At 31.8% G+C, this 23,517-nt stretch overlaps 3 protein-coding genes across 5 annotated transcripts; all 3 read right to left on the bottom strand.

Annotated features, from left to right (window-relative positions):
• Positions 1–2,230: 2,230 nt before the first annotated feature.
• Positions 2,231–7,891, bottom strand: LOC124911563. Of its 2 annotated transcripts, XM_047452066.1 has the most exons (16): positions 7,663–7,891; positions 7,171–7,278; positions 6,827–6,862; positions 6,599–6,697; positions 6,374–6,457; positions 6,156–6,274; positions 5,480–5,581; positions 4,440–4,556; positions 4,296–4,361; positions 4,056–4,122; positions 3,733–3,786; positions 3,337–3,426; positions 3,082–3,108; positions 2,866–2,892; positions 2,643–2,787; positions 2,231–2,495 (listed from the first exon to the last, which is right to left on the bottom strand). In XM_047452066.1, exons 2-15 carry the CDS (start codon positions 7,258–7,260, stop codon positions 2,653–2,655), a joined length of 1,113 nt encoding a protein of 370 aa, XP_047308022.1. In that variant the 5' UTR covers positions 7,261–7,278; positions 7,663–7,891; the 3' UTR covers positions 2,231–2,495; positions 2,643–2,652. The 2 variants fall into 2 exon arrangements, with proteins under 2 accessions (XP_047308022.1, XP_047308021.1); XM_047452065.1 differs by lacking the exon at positions 2,231–2,495 and having other exon boundaries at positions 2,517–2,787.
• Positions 7,892–9,073: 1,182 nt separating this feature from the next.
• Positions 9,074–12,355, bottom strand: LOC124911997. The gene is made up of 5 exons (XM_047452547.1): positions 12,140–12,355; positions 11,612–11,661; positions 11,055–11,132; positions 9,946–10,453; positions 9,074–9,857 (listed from the first exon to the last, which is right to left on the bottom strand). The coding sequence occupies exons 1-5, from the start codon at positions 12,305–12,307 to the stop codon at positions 9,264–9,266; spliced, it is 1,398 nt and encodes a 465-aa protein (XP_047308503.1). The 5' UTR covers positions 12,308–12,355; the 3' UTR covers positions 9,074–9,263.
• A 971-nt stretch (positions 12,356–13,326) lies between these two features.
• LOC124911252 (katanin p80 WD40 repeat-containing subunit B1 homolog KTN80.2-like) lies at positions 13,327–21,867 on the bottom strand. Of its 2 annotated transcripts, XM_047451708.1 has the most exons (18): positions 21,562–21,867; positions 20,911–21,041; positions 20,540–20,657; positions 20,076–20,302; positions 19,864–19,966; positions 19,612–19,682; positions 19,362–19,436; positions 19,133–19,276; positions 18,827–19,004; positions 17,745–18,251; positions 16,871–16,927; positions 16,656–16,792; positions 16,346–16,471; positions 15,730–15,804; positions 15,508–15,620; positions 15,222–15,338; positions 15,066–15,134; positions 13,327–13,837 (listed from the first exon to the last, which is right to left on the bottom strand). In XM_047451708.1, the coding sequence occupies exons 1-18, from the start codon at positions 21,584–21,586 to the stop codon at positions 13,777–13,779; spliced, it is 2,334 nt and encodes a 777-aa protein (XP_047307664.1). In that variant the 5' UTR covers positions 21,587–21,867; the 3' UTR covers positions 13,327–13,776. The 2 variants fall into 2 exon arrangements, with proteins under 2 accessions (XP_047307664.1, XP_047307665.1); XM_047451709.1 differs by lacking the exon at positions 21,562–21,867 and having other exon boundaries at positions 20,076–20,307; positions 20,911–20,931.
• Between the last annotated feature and the right edge of the window lie 1,650 nt (positions 21,868–23,517).

Below are 23,517 nucleotides of genomic sequence, written 5' to 3' on the forward strand. Positions count from 1 at the left end.
GAGAGATACCAAAGAATTCGTAACGCCGGAAACAATCGCCGCCTTCACTTGACCTCTCATCGGTATCGGCCGGACGTAAGTGCGCGAAAACTTCTTACCGTTGATGTTCGTCTCTTTTCTTGCTCCAGCCATGATCGATCGATCGATTGATTGATGATATGTAGAAAATATAGATAGATACGAATTTGTTGATGTTGTTGCTCCCGATGAAGATGATGATGATGATGAAGTGCAGTGAGCAAAGCGGTTACTTATATAGAGAAATTGTTTACGATATTACCCTTACTTTTGCTTCTTTTTACGATTTTCTTTTATTTATTATTTGTCCTATATATTCCCATGTGCCTAATTATTTCATATTTTATACTTTGTTAAATTTGATGAACATTCATCCAACCTCAAAAGAAAAACATTCTTTATATTATATGCTCTCAACTTTTACATTAAACAATTAAACAACTTGGGGTTTAATAGTTAATCTTGATTATTTCTTATTAATGAAATACAATTTTGACATTATAAAATTAACTCATTAGAATAACTCAATTGTTAAAGAATTGGAACTAAGATATTATATTTTCTTCTTAATAATGTGTTTTTAAAATTTATTTTGTTACAACCATTTTTTTTAAAACGCTGGATTTCGATTTTTCTTTGAAGTGCGACTAATTCATGCGGATTAAGCACATAATCCGCAAACACACTTAACTAGGCGCAGAACTTAACGTCTGAACGGGCTCAAACCCAGAACTTCAGAAAAGCTGGAGAATATTTACCTCTTATTGCATTTTGTTGCAACTTATAACTATTGTGCTAATTTAGTTTGGTCTTTTAAACAAATGTAGGTGTTTTTCTTACACCATATTAATTAACAAATGCACCCAAATTTAAGAAAAAGAATAAAAAGTATAAAACGTGTGATTGAATTTAGTGTAGATGATAATGAAAAGTTATTTAGGGGCCAATGAAAATATAAATTAGTGTTGTCTTAAAAATAAGTGGAAGAATTGATAAATTGATAGTGAAGTAAAGATTTAGATAAGATAATTAATGCAATGGTGGAAGGAACTATTAAAGCATGATAATCACATGCTAATTTAAAAAAGGACAGCCACTGTCTCTCCACTCTTTCATTTTAATAAGAGTACTGTCTCTTATTTCCTAACACAAAAAATAAAATAATATAAATGCTTTGATGGCTTTACTATTTATATAATGTATTTAAGCATTACAAAAGACAATAATTACTTAAGATAATATTTATTTAAGCATTACAAAAGACACCTCCATGTGAAATGTGACAGGAAGAGATTTAATGATGGTGGTAATAATAAAAATATTAGTTTGTTCTTTGAATCCAGACCCTTCTCTCTATGATTTGTGATAATTAATTGAAGGGGGGAGGATTCAATGGATCTAAAGGGCTTCATTCTTTCATGTGTTAAATAGTTAAAATGTATGTCAATATCATCTACCTTAATTATTTTTTAATTCAATTCAAAATATTCTAAAGAGAAATGGTAGAATGGTAATTTTTATTTTAAAAGTTATTTGATTAATTATGAAAAAAAATATATATAACATATAGTGGGTGGCAGAACCAGGAGAAAATATCAACGGCAAGGCTCGAACATAGGTCACTCGGATGACAGGCGTGCTACATAAACCTATCATGTTCTATTTTACTATTCTAGGAGAAAGTAGAGGATTGATGTCACGATTTTGAAATAATGGTAAACATTTTAGACAATTTATTATGCAATATTGTCTATTAGAACCAATTTGTAATATTAATTATTTATAGTTTGACATTCACACATACTAGAATTTTGTTTTCAAATTGAGATTACTATTTACTGGCAGTTCCAAAATTAAACCACCCCAATTCGAAGTTAAAAACCATACTGATATAAAGCCAAATAGTGTATTTTTTTTAAACGATCAACTTCTATTAAAGAAAAAATAATGCATGCAAACATTATAAAGGGAGAGGGAACAAACAAAATAAAAAAAAAAATTAACTTAACAATTTTAAATGCCAAAATAAAGTCTGTTTTCTATTAATAAGAAAGTTTGTTTGAAATTATTATTATAATTGTATTCTGTAATTAATCTGATCTGATTAATAACAAAATTTGATTAAAATAAGTTTAGTAACATTTCAAATATGTCTTTAAATGTAACCACAAGTTTCGTTCAAACATTACAAAAGAGAAAAAACAAGCAGAAAAAAAAAAACCATAAATACCCCTTTTCCGGAAACATTTCGAAAATAAATGATTTGATATATGAAAAAAATAGCAAACCAAGTAAATATCTCGTATATCCAATCCGCCGTATATATATAAATATGTCATTTTAGGGTACTCTATCACGACATAATAGAGCTGGATCTAAATTTACCCCAAAAATCGACCAGCCATCACAACTAAGATCTTCCAATACAAGACCAAAAACCAATGTGTATCCAGTAATTGTGGTTTTAATCAAAGCTTCTGTTTAAAGATAAGAGAAATTATCAAAGCTTCAGCATTTGTATGGTAAAGACATAAAAGGATTAAACACACTATTATGGATAAAAACATGGAAAAAAATATTGTGAAGAATTAAAGAACAAAAAAAAAGAGAAGCAAAACTGTGACCTCATATATTTTATGCTTTCTTGTGAAGCCTTTGCTTTCTTTTTCGTCTTCTACTAAATGGATCGATCCAGATTTTATCCTCTTTCACGGCTCGTTCCCACCTGTCCTTGAATATCTGTAGCTCTATTGTCGATTGTCTCCTTATCTGTTTGTTCAAATAACACTTATATTCTATTCACAAACTGCCATCAATTTTCAAACAAGGCATTATGGTAAAACTTACCTCGGCTCGAACATCAACAACGTGTCTCTGAAAATTAAAGAAGGGAAGGAGAAGTCAGATAAATACGACGAACCATTTTCTATAAAAACTAACGAGAAAGGGAAAATGAGATTTAAAGGTGATCTTATAACTGCTTGTGGATTCTGTTTTAATTGTGGAATTTTATGAGATGTTATTTATAACAAAACTATGACTCAAAGAAAACTAAACTCTTACCCTTGTTGTTTCTTCAGAATTTGTGTCCTGCGAGAAAATGAGAAGAGAAATTTAAATAAAAGTTAATTTTGGGAGATTAGTACGAAAATCTATAAATAAGAGCAATGAAATAAATGGAAAACATAACACACTTGGTTAAAGACCATATTGAATTATCAAACCATATATTATTAACGACAGATTCTATCGAGGTGACTTCTAAAGGAACAATTCAATCTTACAAAGGAAAGAATAAAGATTTAGAAATTGAATGACCTTTTTTGCAGATAGACCACCAAGTGTCTGTGTACCCTGATGAACAACATATTCACTGTCAATAATTCCAACCTTCTTAGTTCTATCCCCCTGTACAATAAAAAACAAAACAGTTAAAGTTCATGTTTCGAAATCAGATGAGACTTAGGTGTTATTTGATAAAGGGATATTTGGATTTAATCCAAATTATTCAAATCATCAACCAAAATATCACTTTTACAATATTTTAAAAATTAACTACAAATGATATTTTAGTCATTTAACCCAAATAATCCACTTTTTCATCTAAAAAAACATTTATTTATAAAAGAAAAAACTACATCAAACCAAGCTCTATGTTCAATCTCCAAAATTTAGTAACTTTTCAGAAAGTTGTAGAAAGAATCAGTGTCTCACCTGAGCACAATATCCAAGTTTCATGTCCATTCCCCAGCCATGAACAAGATCATTCTGAACAAAATAATATAGCCTAGTCAAATCAGCTATTTGATTTAAGCAACCTAATACATCAAATTAAGGCAACAAACAAAGAAGGCGAGCATCACTCATTCCGTGTCTGAGAATTTTAAAGTTGCTCTTTTATTATTTCATGCAATAACCATCCAAAGTCAGAATAGTTGTTAATCACATTTGCTATATATATATCAATATTCAAGCAAGATTTCAGAAATATATCTGCAAAATAAAATAGAGGTCAAGGAAGAGCTAATCATATTCACCTGTATGAGATGCCAAGCACATTGCCAAGCCGATTTAGAAAATACTGGAGCCATTCCTTCCACAAAGCTGCATAAGTATTAAGAAGTTATTCACATCTAAAATCTGAAATGCTAAACTAAGCTCATCAAAAGTGGTAAATGGCTTATGACGCAAGGGAACCAGCATAATTTTATTGTTAAGATCAATAGAAGACAAGAATTATTTTTAGCAAAACTAAGACGGGAATGACTGTAACTTGCCCAGTGCACGGAGGGCCTTCACTGGATTCTGAGCATTTTGCATTCCCCCGATCATCCCAAACCCGTCTGCATAAGGTATAACATTCTTGTTAGTATTATTCTAAGTCTTCACCAAAGAAGATGATTGTGAAACAGGATACTGACCTATGAAACTTATTTGTTCTCAAACGTACTGTAATTCTGTGATGTATACCGGTTGAGTTTGGGTCTAAAGCTGGCTGGGATATTTCAAATCCTTCATCTTTAACAATTTCCAAGTATCTGAAAGAAAAAAGAAAGGTGGTGACAACAATCAATCAGAAATAAAAAAGACAAGGCCTTACTCAAAGAAATCCTGCTATGTAAGATGCACAGTAAAACTGAATTCCAGCTAACGATATGTTTGATAACACAATTATTATAAATAACTTTTCCCTACCAAGATAAATTTGAAGTAACAGAATATAAATAAAATAAAAAAAGAATAGTTTCATTCTTGCTTCGACCTGTTTAGATTGTTCATACTAGTTTTACTAATAGAATAGCAGAGACATCCCATTTATGATTCCAGCCGAGAAGACTAGTTCAGAAATGTCATAATTTTTTATGACTTCATTAAAGAATTTCTATTTACTTGCTCAAAAACATTCTCTATCTTTTTTGGTTTGGCACCTTTCGCTTATCTATTCCACCAGTCTGTCCAGAAACCCTTTCTCATTATCTTCTATACATCCCCTTTTTTCCTACCGACTATGTAATCTAATAGTGCCTATTTTGAATTATGTTCATTTGATCATTTATTATTTTAAATTAAATAATTATCTAGTCTTTAACTACTTTCCTGACATTTAACTCCATATTGTCAAATCAACTTAGTACATACCAACGACTTAATATTTAGATTTTTTTTTTCATTTGGTTTATACAACATTTATTTTCAGACTTGACTCACTTCACTTAAAATTCAATATTAACATTTAGCACTTAAGTTTTATTTTTATTTAAATCACCTTTTGTATGTCTAAGTCTAATACTCTAATATATAAATGCATTGTGGTGGTAGGGCACTTGACAATTTAGGACACAACAAATCAATATTTGCATGTTTCAATAGATACATGAGAATTATTGAACAATATTCAAAATGACTTATTTGCATTGAAATAGTATGGTTTTGGAGTAAATATCAGGTTGTAAAGCAGTACCTTCCAGGGTGAAAATTCTCCACTCCTAAATCTTCATCCCACAAAAATATATAATCATAAATTGAGACAATGGCTGGATGCAGGAAACGTTTGGCAAACCACCTAAGAAATAGAAGTCAAAAACATAAGAAATAATCAAGTATTTCACATAATCCTTTTGATGGAACTTAAGGAATGATATAAAAAAGCAGGAAAATTGGAAATGAAAGATGGAAGTCTGGGATCCCATATTCCAAATGAACACATTCAAACTGGAAATGAACTTTATGATTCTTGAAGAATGAGGGGCAAGAGGATTAATCAAGAAAGACAAACATCATGTTTCAATAATTGAGAAAGGCACGTTAGATCAGAATATTGAAGGAATAGTTGTAGCAAGATAAATAAATAAATAGTAGGTCCATGAAGATGACATTATGAACTACTACACAAAATTACAAATCTACTATTTACCAATTCTTGAACAATATGTTAGCTAGAACCATTCTCAATGAGAAGTAAATCAACCTTAACAAATTCATGCTTCTAACAAAACAAGCATGGTTAAGCTAAGAAAATCAGGTATATGCTACTCCATATCCAGTTGAATATCTATGTTTTAATACATGGGAACTTACGGTTGTTGCTATAAAACGTCGAACTACAAAATAAGTCCTAAAAGGAGGGCTTATATTACCATTTTGTCTGGTTATGTGCAGCTACATGTATTGCTTTCTTACTCCAGTTAAAATTCGACCATCCATTCACATTGCTATCATAGTGAAATAGCATAACAGTGAAGTTCTCTGCAAGAAACTGAATTTTATACAATTACTCCAAGAATGTCAAAGTGATGACAAGTAGAATATAAATGACCATTTGCAATGGTTGACAAGTATTGACTGATAGTTATACCTTTTGAACGATAACATCAACATTACTTTTCTGTTTTACACCAGCAGGAATTGCCAACAATTTATGAGAGAACGAAGTGTTAACCTAAAAAACAGAACAATCCTACATATTAACCAATTTATATTATCATTTGCTACGGCTTTGACATACTGATCAAACAAATAGTAAATCTATGAGTAAAAGACGAATGGAATATATGAATAGATCACAGAATCCGAAGCTTACACGTGACTTCGACCATAGAGGCTTTAACTCCAAATCTGACCTTGCTTGAATAATTCCATGTGGCAAACCCTTCAAATTTATTGCTTCTATACCAAATTCCTATATCATTCCATCAGCAAAACTAATGTAAGGGATTTAGTTGCCAAGAATAGAACGCCAAATGATCTTTTGTGTTAAAGACCACTCACATATAATTAAAAGAATTGGATATTGGAGACATAAACTTACTTTTGATGTGTAAAATGGGTACAGCGTGGACTCTATCTGTTCACAAAGAAAGTAATGAAAAATCAACAGATGCTCCATCAAGCCATTAAAGGATAAAAGAATAGCAAATTCCACTTAAGTGTATGAAAGGTGAAGGGCATGAAGACTACATGAGAGCTCACTTCTCAGGAATTAATTTGAGCATTAACCTATGAAGTGCTTAGATCTCTAAACAGTCCCAAGGTATTCAAACAATATGCCTACTTCTAATGGTATCAATAAACCTTCAAGTCATCCATGGAAAATCCACAAAAATTTATTGTATATACAATATTAGTATAAAACCAAATTTTTAGATCCCATACCTCTGTCTGTCGATGTTGATATTTAGTGGTCCTATAAACAACAAACAGCATAACTGTGCAAACAAATCCCATGAACGGCAGTTGTCTCATTTTCAATCAGCATGTTCCCTGCATTCCCACATATCTAGTCAAGAACTTCTAAACTGATTCAGTCAAAAAGCCCTAAAATTATAAACATCTCTCCCAAATTCATATCAGCAGTCACATTGAACAGAAGAACAATAGATTATATGACCTTTAACTAAGGCCTTATAATCCCTACATTGCAACTCATAAATCATATAGTAAACTATCCTAGCAAGTCTTCAAGAAAGTAAACATCAATCACAACATATGAAATCGCAATCATATCCAGGTGAAATTGCTCTATATTTCCTTCATACTAAACAAAATCCTGAAGCAATCTATCAGTTCATTCAACTACAAATCGGAACATCTATTCTACAGAGAAACAAGTGTTCAAGCTAGTTCGATTCTAAAAAGAAGATAAACCTTCGAGATTCCTCAAGAAGGATCGAAAATGAGCTACGATTGATTACGAACTGCTCCAGAACCAGTAGTAATCATTAGCCAAACCGGATCCAATCACGACAAGGTGCCTATACATACGCGTTTAGAGATTATAGCTCGTGAGACGATCGCGTTCTAGAGATCGCAGAAGGAGAAAATCAGCGTTTGCATGCTCTCTCTCTAAGCTTGAAAAATGTGAACTGAAGCGTTACCTTTTAAGATCCACTTCCATTATTGTTATTATTATTTATTTTTAAGCGGTCAACATTCTATATTTTATTATTCATTACCTCTATAAAAAAATAAAAAATGAAATCCTTGTATATTCTTTAAAACAGTCAAAATATTTAAAGAAATGTTTGATACCATCATTAAATATTTATTCAAGATTTCTTAATAAAATGTTTAAATGATTTTATATTGCTTTAAATAATTCAAAATAACCCCCAGACCAACCAAACCCTAATATTTTACTTACCAAACAACCCCCACCAAATTACAATATTCAACATTATAAATTAGTAGTATTTTTATTTTGTTAGATACTTGGCACAGTCACTACCTGTTGTAAATTAAATAAAATTTTATTATTATTATTATTTTTTTATTTTTTTTTTGTCTCTTAGGAAGATTTTGACAATTCAATTTTTTTATTGGGTTAAACATATTTTTATATCTAAATGCACAAATAAAATATTGAATTTTTTTCTTTTTTTCTGTCCATAATTTATTGTCTGAGAAATTGACATGACCTTGCACTCTTAAATTATTTTCATTTAAATTTCTTTGGGTTAATTATGATAAAAAAAAATTAAAACTTACTCATTTAAAATTTATAATATTTTAGGTCAATTGTCAAATTAGGGCTCTCTATCGAGTAAAATGAGATTTTTGATATATATTCTTTAAATTTTACCATTTGTGGTATATGGTTAAAATTATACAAAAATATTTTATCTTAATTTTTTCAAACCTCATTAATTTATTATATTTATGACATTTATAAATAAAAAAAATATTAATATCACTAATTATCTAACAAATTAAAGTTTTGGTTACTGAATTTTTTTATTTTTGTTTACCGAACCATTAATTCACTGAAATTCGATAATTAGTTAGTGATATAAATCTTTTATTTATTTATAAATATTAAGTAGGTAAAAAAATTAAAACTGTTAAAACAAAATTTCGTTTTCGTATAATTAAAAGAAAAATCAAAATTGTGAAGTTTAATCGTAGCCCTCAATAAAGTCTCCCAATTTAACAATTCAGCCTAATATTTTACAATATTAATTATGTTACGAAAATTTAACTAAAATAAAAGAAACCACATATCAAACCAGCCATCAATTTGAAGTTTAAGAAATGAATGTAGCTAAAAAAAAAATAAAGCACATAAGAAATGAAAGCCTTTTCTCATGTCATATTCACAGCATAAGTTGGTTTTGCCTCATATTCTAATAACAATACTCACAAAGTATTATCAAAATCTGAAACTTTATCTACAGTCCTATTGTCAATATGAGAAACTAAAAGAAAAAACTATGTAAAAAAGAATACTAAGAAACCAAGTCAAATATATCTCACTTTTTCCTTACCATCTTTTTAAGCGTTTCCCCGAGTTTCTTCGTCGAACCAGATTGGTTAACTTTTCTACAATTTTGGCTAAGAGATGATGTCGACTTACCAACCTTTTTGCAACTTTGCGCACTTCTTCCAGCAATCTTCAGCCTTTCACGTCTTTCATCAGTTTTATCAACAATGTCAACATTGTTATTACTAGTTTTTTCATCTCTTCGGGCTGTTATCCCAAAAAAACTATTGAAATTGGGCGCTTGGTTCAGCACTCTTGGATTGCGAGGACGAGAACTGCGTGGTCTCACTGGTGGGTTATATATTGAGGAGGGAAATAACTCCATTGAGGATGATGAGATGTTGTTGCTTGTGCTATTGTTTATTAAATGCTGCTCATAAGCTTCGGTTATCATTTCTCTAAGCAAAACCGCACTATTATACTCTGGCATCTTTCTTGAATAATAAGCTATAGCATTGTTGGCTACCAAGAGCATGTCTCGAAAGAGCTTTTCCATTGATAGAATGGAAGAGCCGGCTAGCCTTGCTTTTATCGTGTCGAAATCCATATGCTGTCTTATAGTCCTTCTGTATCTTGATGTTTTCTGTCAAAAGAATGGGTTAGAGTCTGATCAGAATGTGAAAACAAACAGATTAGATAAATGTTTCCAAATGGAACCAGTGTTAACATACTTGAGTGTCGAGCCGGTGTTGGAAGACCTTCCCATGTTTGTTAAGGGCAATGGAGTCAAAAGTTGCAAGTAAGTCGTCGTGTTTGGACTCAACTTTGTTTCTTCCGGAGGTCATAGAGCTAGCCGTTGTTGAGGCCAAGTTTTCACTGTCATTAATAGAGTTACTTTTTACAGGCATTTCTTTCCCATTAGGAATTTTACTATTGACAACTGAATCTCTGGCATTATCGTCGCAAATTTCCCTCCTTTTTCTCTTACCCCTCCTCTTTTGAAGTGTTTTAAGAGATTTGTTTTGCTCGGTGAATTCCAAGTCTTTCTTTATATCCCGACTGAAACTACTAGTTGATAAGACTTCATTAGATGCCTCTTTGACAGATGATTCTATATGCTCCGATTTCAGCAAAGGTACGACGACAAGTGAATTGGTCTCACAAGAACTGTAGTGAACCTGGCTATGGTTGGAATCCCCTTTCTCAGACTTCAGACATTGAAGTTTTAACTCAAGTGAACTGAAATTGCCAAAAGATGAGATCATATCATTACTGAAAGGATAATAATTCAAAGAGGCTGATCTATTATGACAAGTAACTAGTTAAAGATATCACAATGCTAATTTGACTAGTTTACAAGAAAGAATTATCAATGATTTGTCATGTTCTCAAGATTAGGGGTCAAGCCATGGTCAATTGGAGAATTTTGGGATTAAATTGATTGGTTGAGCAATAACAAACCAAACTTAAAAAGGGTTGGAGGATGATTCCGATTGTGTCATTTGGTGGACAGTATGGGGAGAAGAAATAGGAGAACATTTGAAGGAAAGGTTCTCCACCATGATACAATTATAGGATTATTTTCCACTTCTTTCTCATCGCTTTTAAAAGGAAGGGAGTGTCTCTGGTTGGGAAGTCTTTAACTCGTAGATGAAATGATCTATAATTTATCTTATTTTTTTGTTTGTCATTTGTTTCTTGATATTTTTATTTTGGCATGAGAGCAACCTATTTGTTGTTGCACTACTTCAGAGGCATGTGTGTAGCCTCTTTATGCTCTCATTATTTTTTAGGTAAATAATACAATTACCTTTTCCAAAAAATCAAACAAATAACTTACCAAATTGAGCCTTCGGATTCCTCTAACTCCTGCTTCAACTGTGTCACTCGTCTCTTTCTTAGTTCTTCAAGCAAAGTTCTACAATATGAAAAAGGAAGACAATGAGAACTTTCATAAATAGGGACATACCAGGAGAATATATAAGCCATTAATAAGAAGCTTCAGTTCATGTCAAATCTTTCATCACTGCATTTTTAATTGGATATGTAACTGAAATAAAATCCAAAAGGGCGCGTAAAATGATTTCCAAATCAAGGTTATCAAGACTTTTAAGATAAAAGATAGTGTTGAAATATCATAGCTACTTAGAGAGTTATATATTCGCATTAGTATGATAGACTTAACCATATATATTTGCAACATAATTCAAACAAACAAAAAAGTAATCACAAAATCACTCCAAAAACAAACAGACAGACTCAAAAAAGTTTAGACCCTCTCGAGTAATGTCCCTGTTAGAAGATAAAGAGTTGGAACTTCGAACAACTTAAGGGGTGCAGATGTAGCTACTTTTCGTTCCAATAGAACAAATAAATTGAGTGATTGAGAAAACTTACGTGCATCCATCATACTGTTTTTGCAAGTCATCATACTTAGCCTTGCAAGCCTAGAATCAAAACAAACAATTAAAAGACTAATATAGTAACGATTGATCTCATGCATACAAAACAAAGCTTTGATTGCGTAATATGCAAGAATAGAACTGATAAATGAGAATGATAGGAATCGTCTACAGAGATGTATCATGTATGGCAACTTAATCCTGATAAATTCCTCAAATCAAACTTACTTAAGGTCTTAAATTCTCAATTATATACATAAAATTGAACAGTAGCTGAAGCCAGTAACACTAGTTCATGTTCATGATAAACTATTGATTTTGATCTCAAATTAACCATCATTTTTACTAACTAAATCTTCTATCTAAATTCAATAATTTATCCAATACAAAAACATGTCCCACCAAAATAGGATAAGTAAACCATCACTATCTAACCAAAAATCAAATTGAAAAGCATTATATTGAGCATGAAGTGTGATTGTAATTGCTATGAAATACAATGCAATCAAAAGAACCTACTGACCTCGGGCGTAAAGTTGAAAGGAGAAACGGTTCGAGAACGAAGTTCGGAAGAAACGAGGTCCCAGGATTGTGGACCGTGTCGGAGAACAGCGCCTCCGAGGATGAGCTCCTCCCACGTGCCCCACACGCTCTTAACAGCGACCGTCGTCGTCGTCTTCGTCGTTGTCATCTCCGCCTTCGCCGGAGAAGGAGAGAAGAGAGATAATGATAAGTGAATTAAAATTGACGGAGAGATGAAAGGGTAATTTGGGAATTAATTTAAGTACCAGAATTAGGTCTCCCTTTTCTATTTTAACTTTCCTGATAATCTCTGTTATCGTTGGACATGTCATTTTAACAGTGGTCCCCACCTAAGTCAAATAAATAAATTAATTAATTAAAATATTTTATTAGTTAGTATTAGGTGTTATTGTTTTTTTATAAAAGTTTTTTTATTTGGCATGCTTAATTATTATATTTTTCAAAAATAATAATTTGTTTTTAATATAATATTTAACATAAATATTTAGTTAATTATTATCTTCACAAAATAGCAACCAAACAAGGACAAAAACTTATAAGTGGGGATTGGGGATGGGGGGACTATAAATATGTTACAACAGGTGTTCGGATGATTGAGTTTATGAAAGTTCACAATATTTGTATAGTAAATTTCAAATATACCCTTGGTTTTAAATTCTTTTTTTTGTTTCTTCTTCATTTTAAATTTGTATACAAATGTATATAATATATAAAAATTGGAAACATGGTGTTACTTTTAATTTAAAACAAGAGAAAACTATATATTTTAAAAGAATTTAAAACAATAAAATATTTAAAATAATAAAATATTTAAAATATTAATCTATTGCAATTTTAATTGAAGTTAAAAAAAGAATAAGAGCACGGATTTCTAAATATGGAAATAACATGTGACACGTTCAGAATGCATTGGGCTGTTGATTGGCACATTCATCACCAGCCACCTGTCAAATTCTAGTTCTCTTTCATATTATATTATATATATTAAATAATATTTTAACTAACTAATTCTAATATAATAATAATAATATTCAATTTACATATTTTATTCCAACATCAATTCAATAATGATCAAGATAAACTAATTATATATCAAACTGTAAAAATCATGAAATGATAACACTATTAAAAATCAAGCAAATAACTTAAATAATTGTTACAATATAAGCATATTAATTTTCTTCTGATTATTAACCTTAATTGTAACAAATACAAATTACACATTCTACACACAAAAAAAGTAGTCACATATTGACATTATAATAAAATACATTACTAGCACAAGTATACAACATTCTCTAAAGAGCGGTTACTATAAACACGGGAAAGAATTACATCTGATCGGTCATAGCACCGGTGTCTTTGTACACCCAGTTGCAGTAGCAGCAGCCGAGGTGTAGTAGTTGTGTATATATATATATCCAATATTGAAGCTCTCAAAACTACAACCCTTCCCCATGAAAATGGAAGATTGACTTAACGAATGATGTAGAGTGTAGATCAACCAAAATTGTGAGAGCCTCGGTTTTGCTACATGACTATGTCAATTGTGTTTTACCAGTTGTGCTGAAAAAGGGTAACCCAGTGAGAATGGATGACAATGGGCGGACCTATCACCTATGTCTGTTGCAGGACTAGATTAAGTTCCATAGCACCTTTAGCCACTAAACCGCCCCTCCTAAAAGAACAATCAAATATCATAAGCAGCAGAAAGTAATTAATTTGCTTGTATTATATTATAACAGCAAAAGCCATTGAAAAAAAAGTGAGTTTTTCATAATTAAGGATTGTATTGAATCTTTTTTCAAATGTGCCTGATGGAGATATTGAAGAGTAAGGGCCCCCACTAAATTTTATTTCTTTATGTTTTCAATAAAAAAAAAAAAAGGAGGTGTTGAGATAAGATAAGCTTAATCCTAGAGATTTCGCCAAAGCTAGCTAACAGATGTTGCTCATGCAAACAATATGAAGAATTAATCTATCATTTGTTGACATGTAGTTAGCAATGTAGATGATTAGGTTAAATTTTATTCTTTTGTTTCCAGATAAGAATTATGATGTATAGTTTAGCTTTAGAATGATAATTGAGCATGTTCAGAATCTCATTAAAAATTCTGTAAATCTTTTCAAATTATTAATACAAAGATTTTCTTTCCACCAAAAAAAAACAAATCCATCATTTGTTGATCATGTTTCCTCTCTGTAGAACTTTGTGGGATATGATTTGTGAGGTACTCAAAATCAGTTCGGATTGTAATCTTTGTCAACAATGGAACATCATGTTTGAAGAAGTCACAAAAGTATCGTTGCTTAAGGCGATATGATGCAATTGTTTGTATGTTGGCTGTTTTGTATTCATGTTTGTTGGAGTGATAGGTTGTATGCTTTTTGTTTTTCAAATTTAGGACAAGGGGTTGTTTTGTCCTAATTCAAAAACTCATGTACTCTTTTCCCTTTTTGGGCTTTTAATTAAATGGCAATAAGCCATTTCCCAAAAAAAAAAAAAATCAGTTTGGATTGGAGAATGTGGGATGAATGAATTGATTGTTGGATGAAAAAAGTCGAACTAATGGAGGATGATTCTTATTTCCCTTTGGTGGATCATATGGGTGAAAGAAACATGAGAAGAAGGAAAGGCGCTAAGCCACAATAGACTAAATGGATTGAGTTTTCCTCTTTCATAAAGGGAGGAAGAGTCTCATGCCGGGAGGTATTTTTTTGACATCGTCGATGAAATGATCAACAATTTTCTTTTGGATCATGACGGTGCTATTTTTCTGTTTTATTTGACACAAATTGTATTTGCGGGCATAAGAGTAGCCTTTTTGTGCTCTCAATTCTAATTAGTTTTGTAAAAAAAATATCTTTACCTTTAAAAAAAGAAAGAAAATAAACATTTTTTATACCTGATAAGTTCTGGAAGATTCTTTTGGATATTTTGAAGCTGGACATTGCACTTCTTGCAGCATTCAATTCTGTGGACAAGTTTTAGCAAGTATATATGTTTAGTAATATTTAACTGAACAAAAATCCAAGCTTCATTTTAGCATCAGCCATAATACCTTTCCTCAGCGTGAAGGTTAACTCCAACAGCTGGACGTGCTGAAATAGCTGAGTGGATCACCGGACCAAACACAGCCACAAGCTTCAACAACATCCCAAGGGAAATACTGGCATGCCTATATATTATTATCCAAAAAATATTGTGTCATTTTTGTTAGCATTCACGGTAAAGACAAAATATGGTTTTCTTAAGGGATCTTAAGAGATCTCATAAATACAGCAATTTCAAGGAATATAATATACCTCGGAACTTGAAAAGAAAAAAAAAATGCGTGGAAAGTTCACCTTTCTGTTTTGCTGTCCAACAAACCGGACAGCAATGGCAGCAAGAATTGAAATGTATCCAATGTTAGAATATCTGTTTTCTCCATAAGTACACTCATCATGTCTGCTTGTACCTGCAACAAGTTCAGTCCAGACTTTCAAATTTCACATGAATGTAGGATACAGAAGAATTTATAAGAACCAAAACATCCAATACATCTAAATTCTCCAAAGATAACTCACAGAATGATCAGGAAGCTTTCGCATGGCATCTATCGCACCCTTGATGTCATTTCGCTCCCAAAAATGCCTAAGCACCTGCAAATTCATATCTCCAACTCTCAGCCACTTCAAGAAAAATTAATTATGACAGGATACAGTTTTTGAGAAAGTTAGAATAATGTCTTGGACCTTGCTTGATCTGGGTTATTTGTACAACTAGGCAGTTATTTTCAAGTAATCTCGTTTGATGTACGTTATGGAAAATCAGGTTATTTGGAGTTATTTGAGTAAAAAGACATTAGAGATACAAATATAAAATAAATAAATATATTTTTTTAGATAGAGAGTATTTTAGTTGATGATTAATGAGTTGATTCTCAATGGAATATTGGGCCATCAACCAAGGTCTTGTAATTTAAGAATCATCTCCAAGTCATTTTAATTAGATATTTAACTATTTTCCATATATAGCATTTGACAGGTGCTCTGATAGATATCACACACTAACTAATCCATATATTCATTTGATACAAACAATGCATGTTTTAATGAAAGCACGAGTTTCAGTATTCAAAGAGGAAGGTGTAAGTCGGTATAACAAAAAATAATGCCCTTAAAGATAATCCACCAAACCAACCTGAAGTTTTGTCAGGCGACCACGTAGGGTGCTTAAAAATACATCATGATTCTGCACCAACTCTTCAGTAATATTATCCTCATTGGCACATTGCGATTCGTTATCCTTCATTTGTGGCTGCTTACCCTGCAGTTGGCAAGTAAATGCGGATGAGAATATCAGAGGAAATGCAAGAATATACTCATGATAGAAATAAAATACTTTCAAATGAAAACTCAGATATTGACACGCACAATCTAAGTCTTAAATACATGTTCCCAATTCAATGAGATCGTAATTTCCAGAAGTTAAAAGCAAGAAATAAACCTACCAGCATGAAGGTTGAATGTGTTATCTCAGGTTTCAGAATAGGAGATATATCAGACACTTGAATCTCTTCAGACTTTACTTCATCTCTTCTTTCAAACCTTTCAACTAGACTAAGAGTACGCCCTCTTACAACAGTCACTGCACCAAAGAGTATAAATTGAATCAAGTTCCGCTAAATTCAACCTCCTAAACAAATTACTACAATCAGTGGCAAACCTCCATTTACATGTCTAACAGAAGGTTGTTTCTGTGTACTGTTTACATGCTCATTACCTGGAAAGATAAAAAGGTAAGTAAATTTCATTATATCTCGTTTATCATGTAAATTGATGAAAATAATACTAGCGGAAGAGAAAGGGTTAGGGCTAATGTCCTATGGTTGAAGTATGTGGTTAATAGCGGTTCCTAATAGAATAATATAAAATGACTAGTAGTTGTTATGTTTTAGTTAAGCAAAAAATTAATTGAGTACTCTTTTAGAGTTATATCTCTCTTCTCTCCCAAATGTAATTATCTCTTTTCATCTCATGATTGTATCTCAACCCTCACAGTTAGGGTTTGCTCTTCTTAACTATTTATATGAATATTCTTTCTTCACATAAAATTAGTAAATTTATGGGGGAAAACAAACAAACAATGCCACAAGACCTGTAAGTGATCAACCATTCTACTGGAAAGAAATGCCTCAATTTAAAAATTGATCACAAGGTCAAAAGGAAAGTGATTCTACGAGTTGCCTTAAAGATATACTGGATGTTTTTGTAGAAGAGACTGAACATTCACGGATCAATCACAGAAGACAAGAATAGACTCAAACATAGGCCTAAACGGAGGAAACGCAATTCAGGACCACGTAAAATAAAGGCAAGCGTCTATCTTAGAATTGCAAGGACAGATAAAATCAAAACAAGGAGAATGCAGTGGTATAGTTAAAAGCTGCATCCGGGAAGGGTCTATGAACGTTATCACATGGCAACAGTTTTAACTAGACAAGAAATAAATAGGAGGAATGATACAAGACATATGCGCACAGTGCAAACCATAAGCATGGTAAAAAATAAGAAGTATAATTAGAAGATTGAGCACGCACCAGCTTCGTGATGAGATGGCTTTTGATGTAATACTACATTCTCTAACTTATCTGACACATCCTTTACATTCAAATGCTTTTTCCCAGCTGTTTCTTTAACATCATCATCTGTCAGAGATCTACCATTGAAGGTCAAATCCACTGCACCTTTTGAATTACTAACTTTACCCATTGGTTCGGGTTCAACGGCCACTGATAGCTTCTCTGTGTCAAATACAGTAGCAGAAATTGAGCGGGCATGGAGAGGTTTGGATGGTACAGTAGGTCCAACCCTAGTATTTGAGATAGATTCTCTTTTTGACGTAGCTTTTCCATCAGAACTGTCCCGAAGCACAACGTTTGGTACTATAAAAGATTTGGTGTTTGCTTGCCCGAATGTTTTGACCTGTGCACCAGCAGTAGGACCCTGCCTCGATTTTGGAATATTACTACTTTCCTTGGAATAAGATGAGACTAAACCCTTAGAGTTGGCTCGACCAATTCTTTTAGAAGAAACTGGCTTTTCACCTGCAGAGTTGTACAGAAGAAGTTGCAGCAGGTTAGACAGCAGTTCAACTTACATTCCATAATATTCCAGCATGGACTAAAAACATAAAATAGCATAAAAGCTTTCTGAGAGTAGTTCTGGCTATCATGATTAAATAAGGGAATAAAAAGGAATTAGGGGAAGAATGAATGCATTTATGGTATATAAGACCCTTGAACTATATTGTAGCGTAACTACTAAAGCCTTGTTTAATATTTGAATAACCAAGTGGTTATTTCCAAATAATCTTGTTTGATGTAGGTTATTGAAAATCAGGTACTTTGAGCCAATTTGGGTAAAAAGATATTAGGGGTATAAATATATAATAAAGAAATAGTATATACTCTTTAATAAAATAAAAAAATAGAGGGTATTTTGTTCATGACTTGAATGATGTGATTTATGAGTAGATTGTATAGTGAGTTATTTGAAACTAATCTCAAATAACACACATCAAACAAGGCCTAACAAACTTTCCTTTGAACATGCCAATATCATAGGAATATCTACTTCTGTAAGTCCTAACAAGAAAATCATCTTCCAAAACAATACTTACTATCTACATAGATGTTTTTTATCTCTTTGGAGTCATACTCCGGGGACATGCTTCGCATAGCTGGACCTGCTCGCCTATGGTTACCAACTTTTTCCGGTGAACTCTGTTGGAGATCATGCTTTTGTTCACTGCATTTAGTCTTCTCATTTATATCACTAACTCTGTATGGTTCAATAAGCTGAGACATAAATTGAATGGGTAAGATAACTGTTAGACACAATGTTCAAAATTGACATTTCAAGTATGAGTTAGGGATTCCCTTTCAAAAAACAGAATAATTAGGGATAACAAATTCAGAATAAGTACCGAAATATCTGATGCCCACACACCAACTGAATTCTGATAGTATGAGCAACCCAAGAGCTTCCCCTCATTAATGGTGAGATCACTAAGCTTTGACCACCCAATTTCCAAAGCATCGTGACATATAACAGGTTCCCATGAATAAATCTACCACAGATCAAGAAAACTGAAGTTAGATCTTTTCTCCTCCTGATAGCAACCATTAGAAACACCAAATGGAAAATAATATAACCTTTAGACTGTCCTCTAATCCACAAAAGAGAGTCCGGCCATCTGGATGAAAGGTTATAGAGCACACACTACTGGTCTGGATTAAAAAGAAAGAAGATAAACATTAACGGAAGTTCAGGAAATGCCCACCAAGAATTTAACTATAACTTGATTCAGTGTCTGCACTTGGGAAAGATTTTATTGGATTAAGTAGCTTTTCCAGAATTACAATGTTGATGGTTCAGAAGATTCAAGTCATGCAATTTATGTACCTCTGGCCTTGTCGAACCAATCAGTTCAAAAGTTTCCAAATCCCAGAATTTTACTGTTTTGTCTGCCGAGCCTGGTAAAATAGCCAACATAATAATTAAAAGTTACTCCTGATAATATCCAAAAGTGAAAGAAAATAGAACAAAACAAAAGGAAAAGAGAAGTAAGAATAGACTAGGGACCTAATGTCCTTCAGGCTTTCATGGTACTTAAGAAATATCACAAAGAAAACTCCTGAGTGATCAAACACCAACCTGTTGCCAACAAGAACTCCAGTGGATGAAAATCTAAGGACCTAATATGTCCTTCATGGTACTTGAAGTCGTGCAGAAGTTTTCCAGCAGTAAGGTCCCATATCTGTCAAAAAGAATCTTATATAAATGCTTTCCTCCCCCAAACAAATATTCATTATAAATGCACACGTGTATTAATTCAAAATACATTAGCGAGAGTTAAAACGGTTCACCTTCACAATGTTGTCATATCCACCAGAAACTACCCAGCGACCATCAGGACTGAACTTAATTGTGCTAATTCCTCGACTATGACCAGTATATGTGTGCATGCATCCTTTTTTTCTGATATCCCAAATCTTCAGATTAGCATCCAGGGCACCAGATGCAAAAAATTCACCAAAGGGATGGAATTGAACTGCAGTGCAATTGGATCTGTGTCCAGGTAGAGTGCGAACCACTACACTTCAAGAGCAATCAGAGTTGCATATTAGGCTAGTTATAATATGTGCTTAAGATGAAATGCCTACAATTTTTATCATGTTCACTATGTATCAGGCATTTCTCAAATCCTCAATAAATCGGAATGACGTGTTCTCCACGGAAGTGGTAATCTATGCATACTTTATGTTTTTCCTTTATTGGAAACAGGAGAAGAGCCATATAACTGTTCTCAACTCAAAGAAAACCAATGTACCTTTTGTTTCTTCCAAATCCCAAAGCTTAATTGAACCGGCAGATGCTCCAGCAAGCACAAAAACCTCAGATGAGTCAAATGCAACAGATTCAACTGGGCTTGTATGACCACTTAGGCTCTGCAAAATGCAAGTAAAACTGAACTCAGATCTACGCAATGATTAGGCTGAGGCCATAGGCAGTTTTTCATAATTCTAAAGCCAAATAATACAAGATCATCCATCAATATGTACAACCATTGGGATAACTGAAATAACATTAACCTTGTTTCAATATAGAATGTAAACGACAAATTAACTCTTGATTCCTGCTTTTGCCATGCAATTTCGAACAAATACGCAAATAGAATAACTAAACAAGCGCACAACTGACCGATAAAGAAGTGTCCTTCCCAATCGACCAAAGGTTCACTTTCTGATCATCACCACCTGTTAGAAAGTGCCGAGAATTCTTCTTTCCAATAGTCAAACAATTTACATTCCCAGAATGAGCCAGAAACTCCTCTATTTTCATTTTTAAGTCAAGAAAGCAAACATTGCCAAATACATACTCGAAATCAACAATAATAACTACACACCTGAGATCAACTCATTCATATCCTTAATCTTAAGCTTAAATGTCCATTCTACAGTACTAGTAGGCTCAATTAATGAGGAAATCACGGAATCCTGAAAACTAATACACTACCTCCTCTCTATACTCATTTTCTTTGCAGAAAACGATATATTATCCAAATATTGCAATTAGGAAAAGCAAACATTGCCAAATACATACTCGAAATCAACAATAATAACTACGCACCTGAGATCAAGTCATTTATATCCTTAATCTTATGCTTAAATGACGCAGAGGAAACATATATTCACAAGTCACAACATAAATGTCCATTCTACAGTACTAGTAAGCTCAATTAATGAGGAAATCACGGAGACCTGGAAATTAATACTCTACCTCCTATCTAAACTCATTTTCTTTGCAGAAAACGATATATTATCGAAATTGAGGTAAAACAGTAAAGGATACGCAATTTATAACCACGCTTCGACATATTCGATCAATTTGTAACGCCTCAGCTAATAATCGTCACCGTAAGCGGTTATGAGAGCTCCGGCGATGCTTAGGGAGAGGATGAGCTGATTGAGCAGACCACGACGAAGAAGACGGTAGATTATATGTATGAATATTATGGAAATCCAGGAAGAAAGAAAAGAATGAGATTCAGTGAATTTCAGAGAGATTCGATTGAATGGAAAGGAGAATGAAGAACTTTTCGCGTCTTTTGAGAAGCTCTCGTCTTCACTCTTTCAATGGTGACTTTGCTTCTTCTTTGTCATACGAATACAGTGAGAGAAAGGGAAAAAGAAAAAAAGAAAGAAAAGCGAAATTATTATTTTCACCACACAAAAAAAAATATATAAATGCGTATTGACGAATTTACCCCGGTCGACTGTTGATGTAACAACACCACCTCTGAAAACCACATATAACCTCTTGTCTTTTTTTTATTTTTCAGAAAAAATATTTAACAATTTAAAGCTTGGCCATAAATCATAAATGAAACTATTTATTTTAATATTTTTAGAATATATGGTTAATAGAATTTAAACTATCACATGTCTTTTTCTTTTATTAATTATATAATAATATATTAAATTATTTCTTATTTAAATATTTGTATAATTTTATTATTAAATAAGATAAGGGTATTTTAAGTAATATATATTAAAAAACCAGTTTTCCCAAATAATATCAAAATAGTTTTTTTTTTATATTAAACAGTTTTATCTCAATAAAAACAACCAGCTTTTAGGACTTGTTTGGATAGGATTATTTCAATAATATGAGTTATTTGAAAGATAATAATTGACGTGATTTTGAGAAGTTATAAATTTTTATTTTTATTTTTGATAAAAAAAACTTAAAATGTATTAATATATAATGATAAAATAAAAATAATAATGATTTAAAATATATAACATTTTAGTTAATAAATTGAGTAATGTAATAAATGATATAAGAAGTGAAATAATATTTTTTGAATTTGGGTTATTTCAAATCGAATAAGGCCTTAAGTTTAAAGGAAAAATATAAATAGAAAAATGGTAATGATTAATGATAATTTTGAAGAGTTAAATTTTTTTTTTATAAAATATTTAAAATGTATTAATATATAATGAATTAAAATTAAATGTATTTAAATTAATGAATGAAGTGATATGAGTGACGAAAGTGGGGTCAAATGATGATTAATTTGAGTTATTTAAATAATTCAAACCGAATAAAATTTTATACGTGCGAATAAGTCACGCGAATAAGTCACGATTGCGTAATAAGTTGTTATAATAATTTTAATGAACAAGTTATCACATATAAATAAATTTAAATATATTTAAGCGTTTAATGCATAAATTGAATAATTTGGAACAAATTGAAGTGATTAAACATATCAAACACATTCAACGTTAGCGATTAAAATAAACGTTAATAATTAAAATAAACTATATATTATCAAACATATTCGAGTATTTAACCAATAAAATGCATGTGTATAAACTCAATCAAACTAGTCCTATAAGAACTTTAAACCAACAAGAACTTATGTTTCATCTTATATAATAAATAAATAGATAACATAGCAAAATGGTTTAAATACTATTTTAAATAAAATTTAAATATCAAATAAGGCTACAATCATAAGAAAATTGTCTTACACTCTTACTCAAAAATCTTTTATTTCTAAAATGGGAATAATGGATATGTTGGTGTTATATATGTTATATGTATATGTTAGTAATTTGACGTTTTATTTTGTTATATAATTAATTAATATGTTAGGTAGCATAGAAAGAAAACGTCTAGAATTGCTGCTGACATGTCCAAATCATTTGGTAATTTCTATAACCATAATGGTGAAAAATAATCTTTATTATCCGACGTGTACAATAGATAAATTTGCTTTGTTTAGTTCCAAAACCAAAA

The sequence above is a fragment of the Impatiens glandulifera genome, chromosome 8 (genome assembly GCF_907164915.1).
Source record: "Impatiens glandulifera chromosome 8, dImpGla2.1, whole genome shotgun sequence".
Taxonomy (NCBI): Eukaryota; Viridiplantae; Streptophyta; class Magnoliopsida; order Ericales; family Balsaminaceae; genus Impatiens; species Impatiens glandulifera.

Excerpts from the sequence above, each read along its gene's own strand:
- LOC124911997 (XM_047452547.1), bottom strand. The coding sequence starts at position 12,307 with ATGACAACGACGAAGACGACGACGACGGTCGCTGTTAAGAGCGTGTGG. Across the intron at positions 11,662-12,139 it reads CTTTCAACTTTACGCCCGAG|GCTTGCAAGGCTAAGTATGA; the intron begins GTCAGTAGGTTC and ends TTTTGATTCTAG. Across the intron at positions 9,858-9,945 it reads AACACCGGCTCGACACTCAA|AAAACATCAAGATACAGAAG; the intron begins GTATGTTAACAC and ends TTCTTTTGACAG.
- LOC124911563 (XM_047452066.1), bottom strand. The coding sequence starts at position 7,260 with ATGAGACAACTGCCGTTCATGGGATTTGTTTGCACAGTTATGCTGTTT. Across the intron at positions 6,863-7,170 it reads ATCAACATCGACAGACAGAG|ATAGAGTCCACGCTGTACCC; the intron begins GTATGGGATCTA and ends CTTTGTGAACAG. Across the intron at positions 6,458-6,598 it reads CTCTATGGTCGAAGTCACGT|GTTAACACTTCGTTCTCTCA; the intron begins GTAAGCTTCGGA and ends TCTGTTTTTTAG.
- LOC124911252 (XM_047451708.1), bottom strand. The coding sequence starts at position 21,586 with ATGTCGAAGCGTGGTTATAAATTGC. Across the intron at positions 19,005-19,132 it reads TGTGGGCATCAGATATTTCG|CTTATTGAACCATACAGAGT; the intron begins GTACTTATTCTG and ends TTTATGTCTCAG. Across the intron at positions 16,472-16,655 it reads CACATTCAACCTTCATGCTG|GGTAAGCAGCCACAAATGAA; the intron begins GTAGGTTTATTT and ends TGCCAACTGCAG.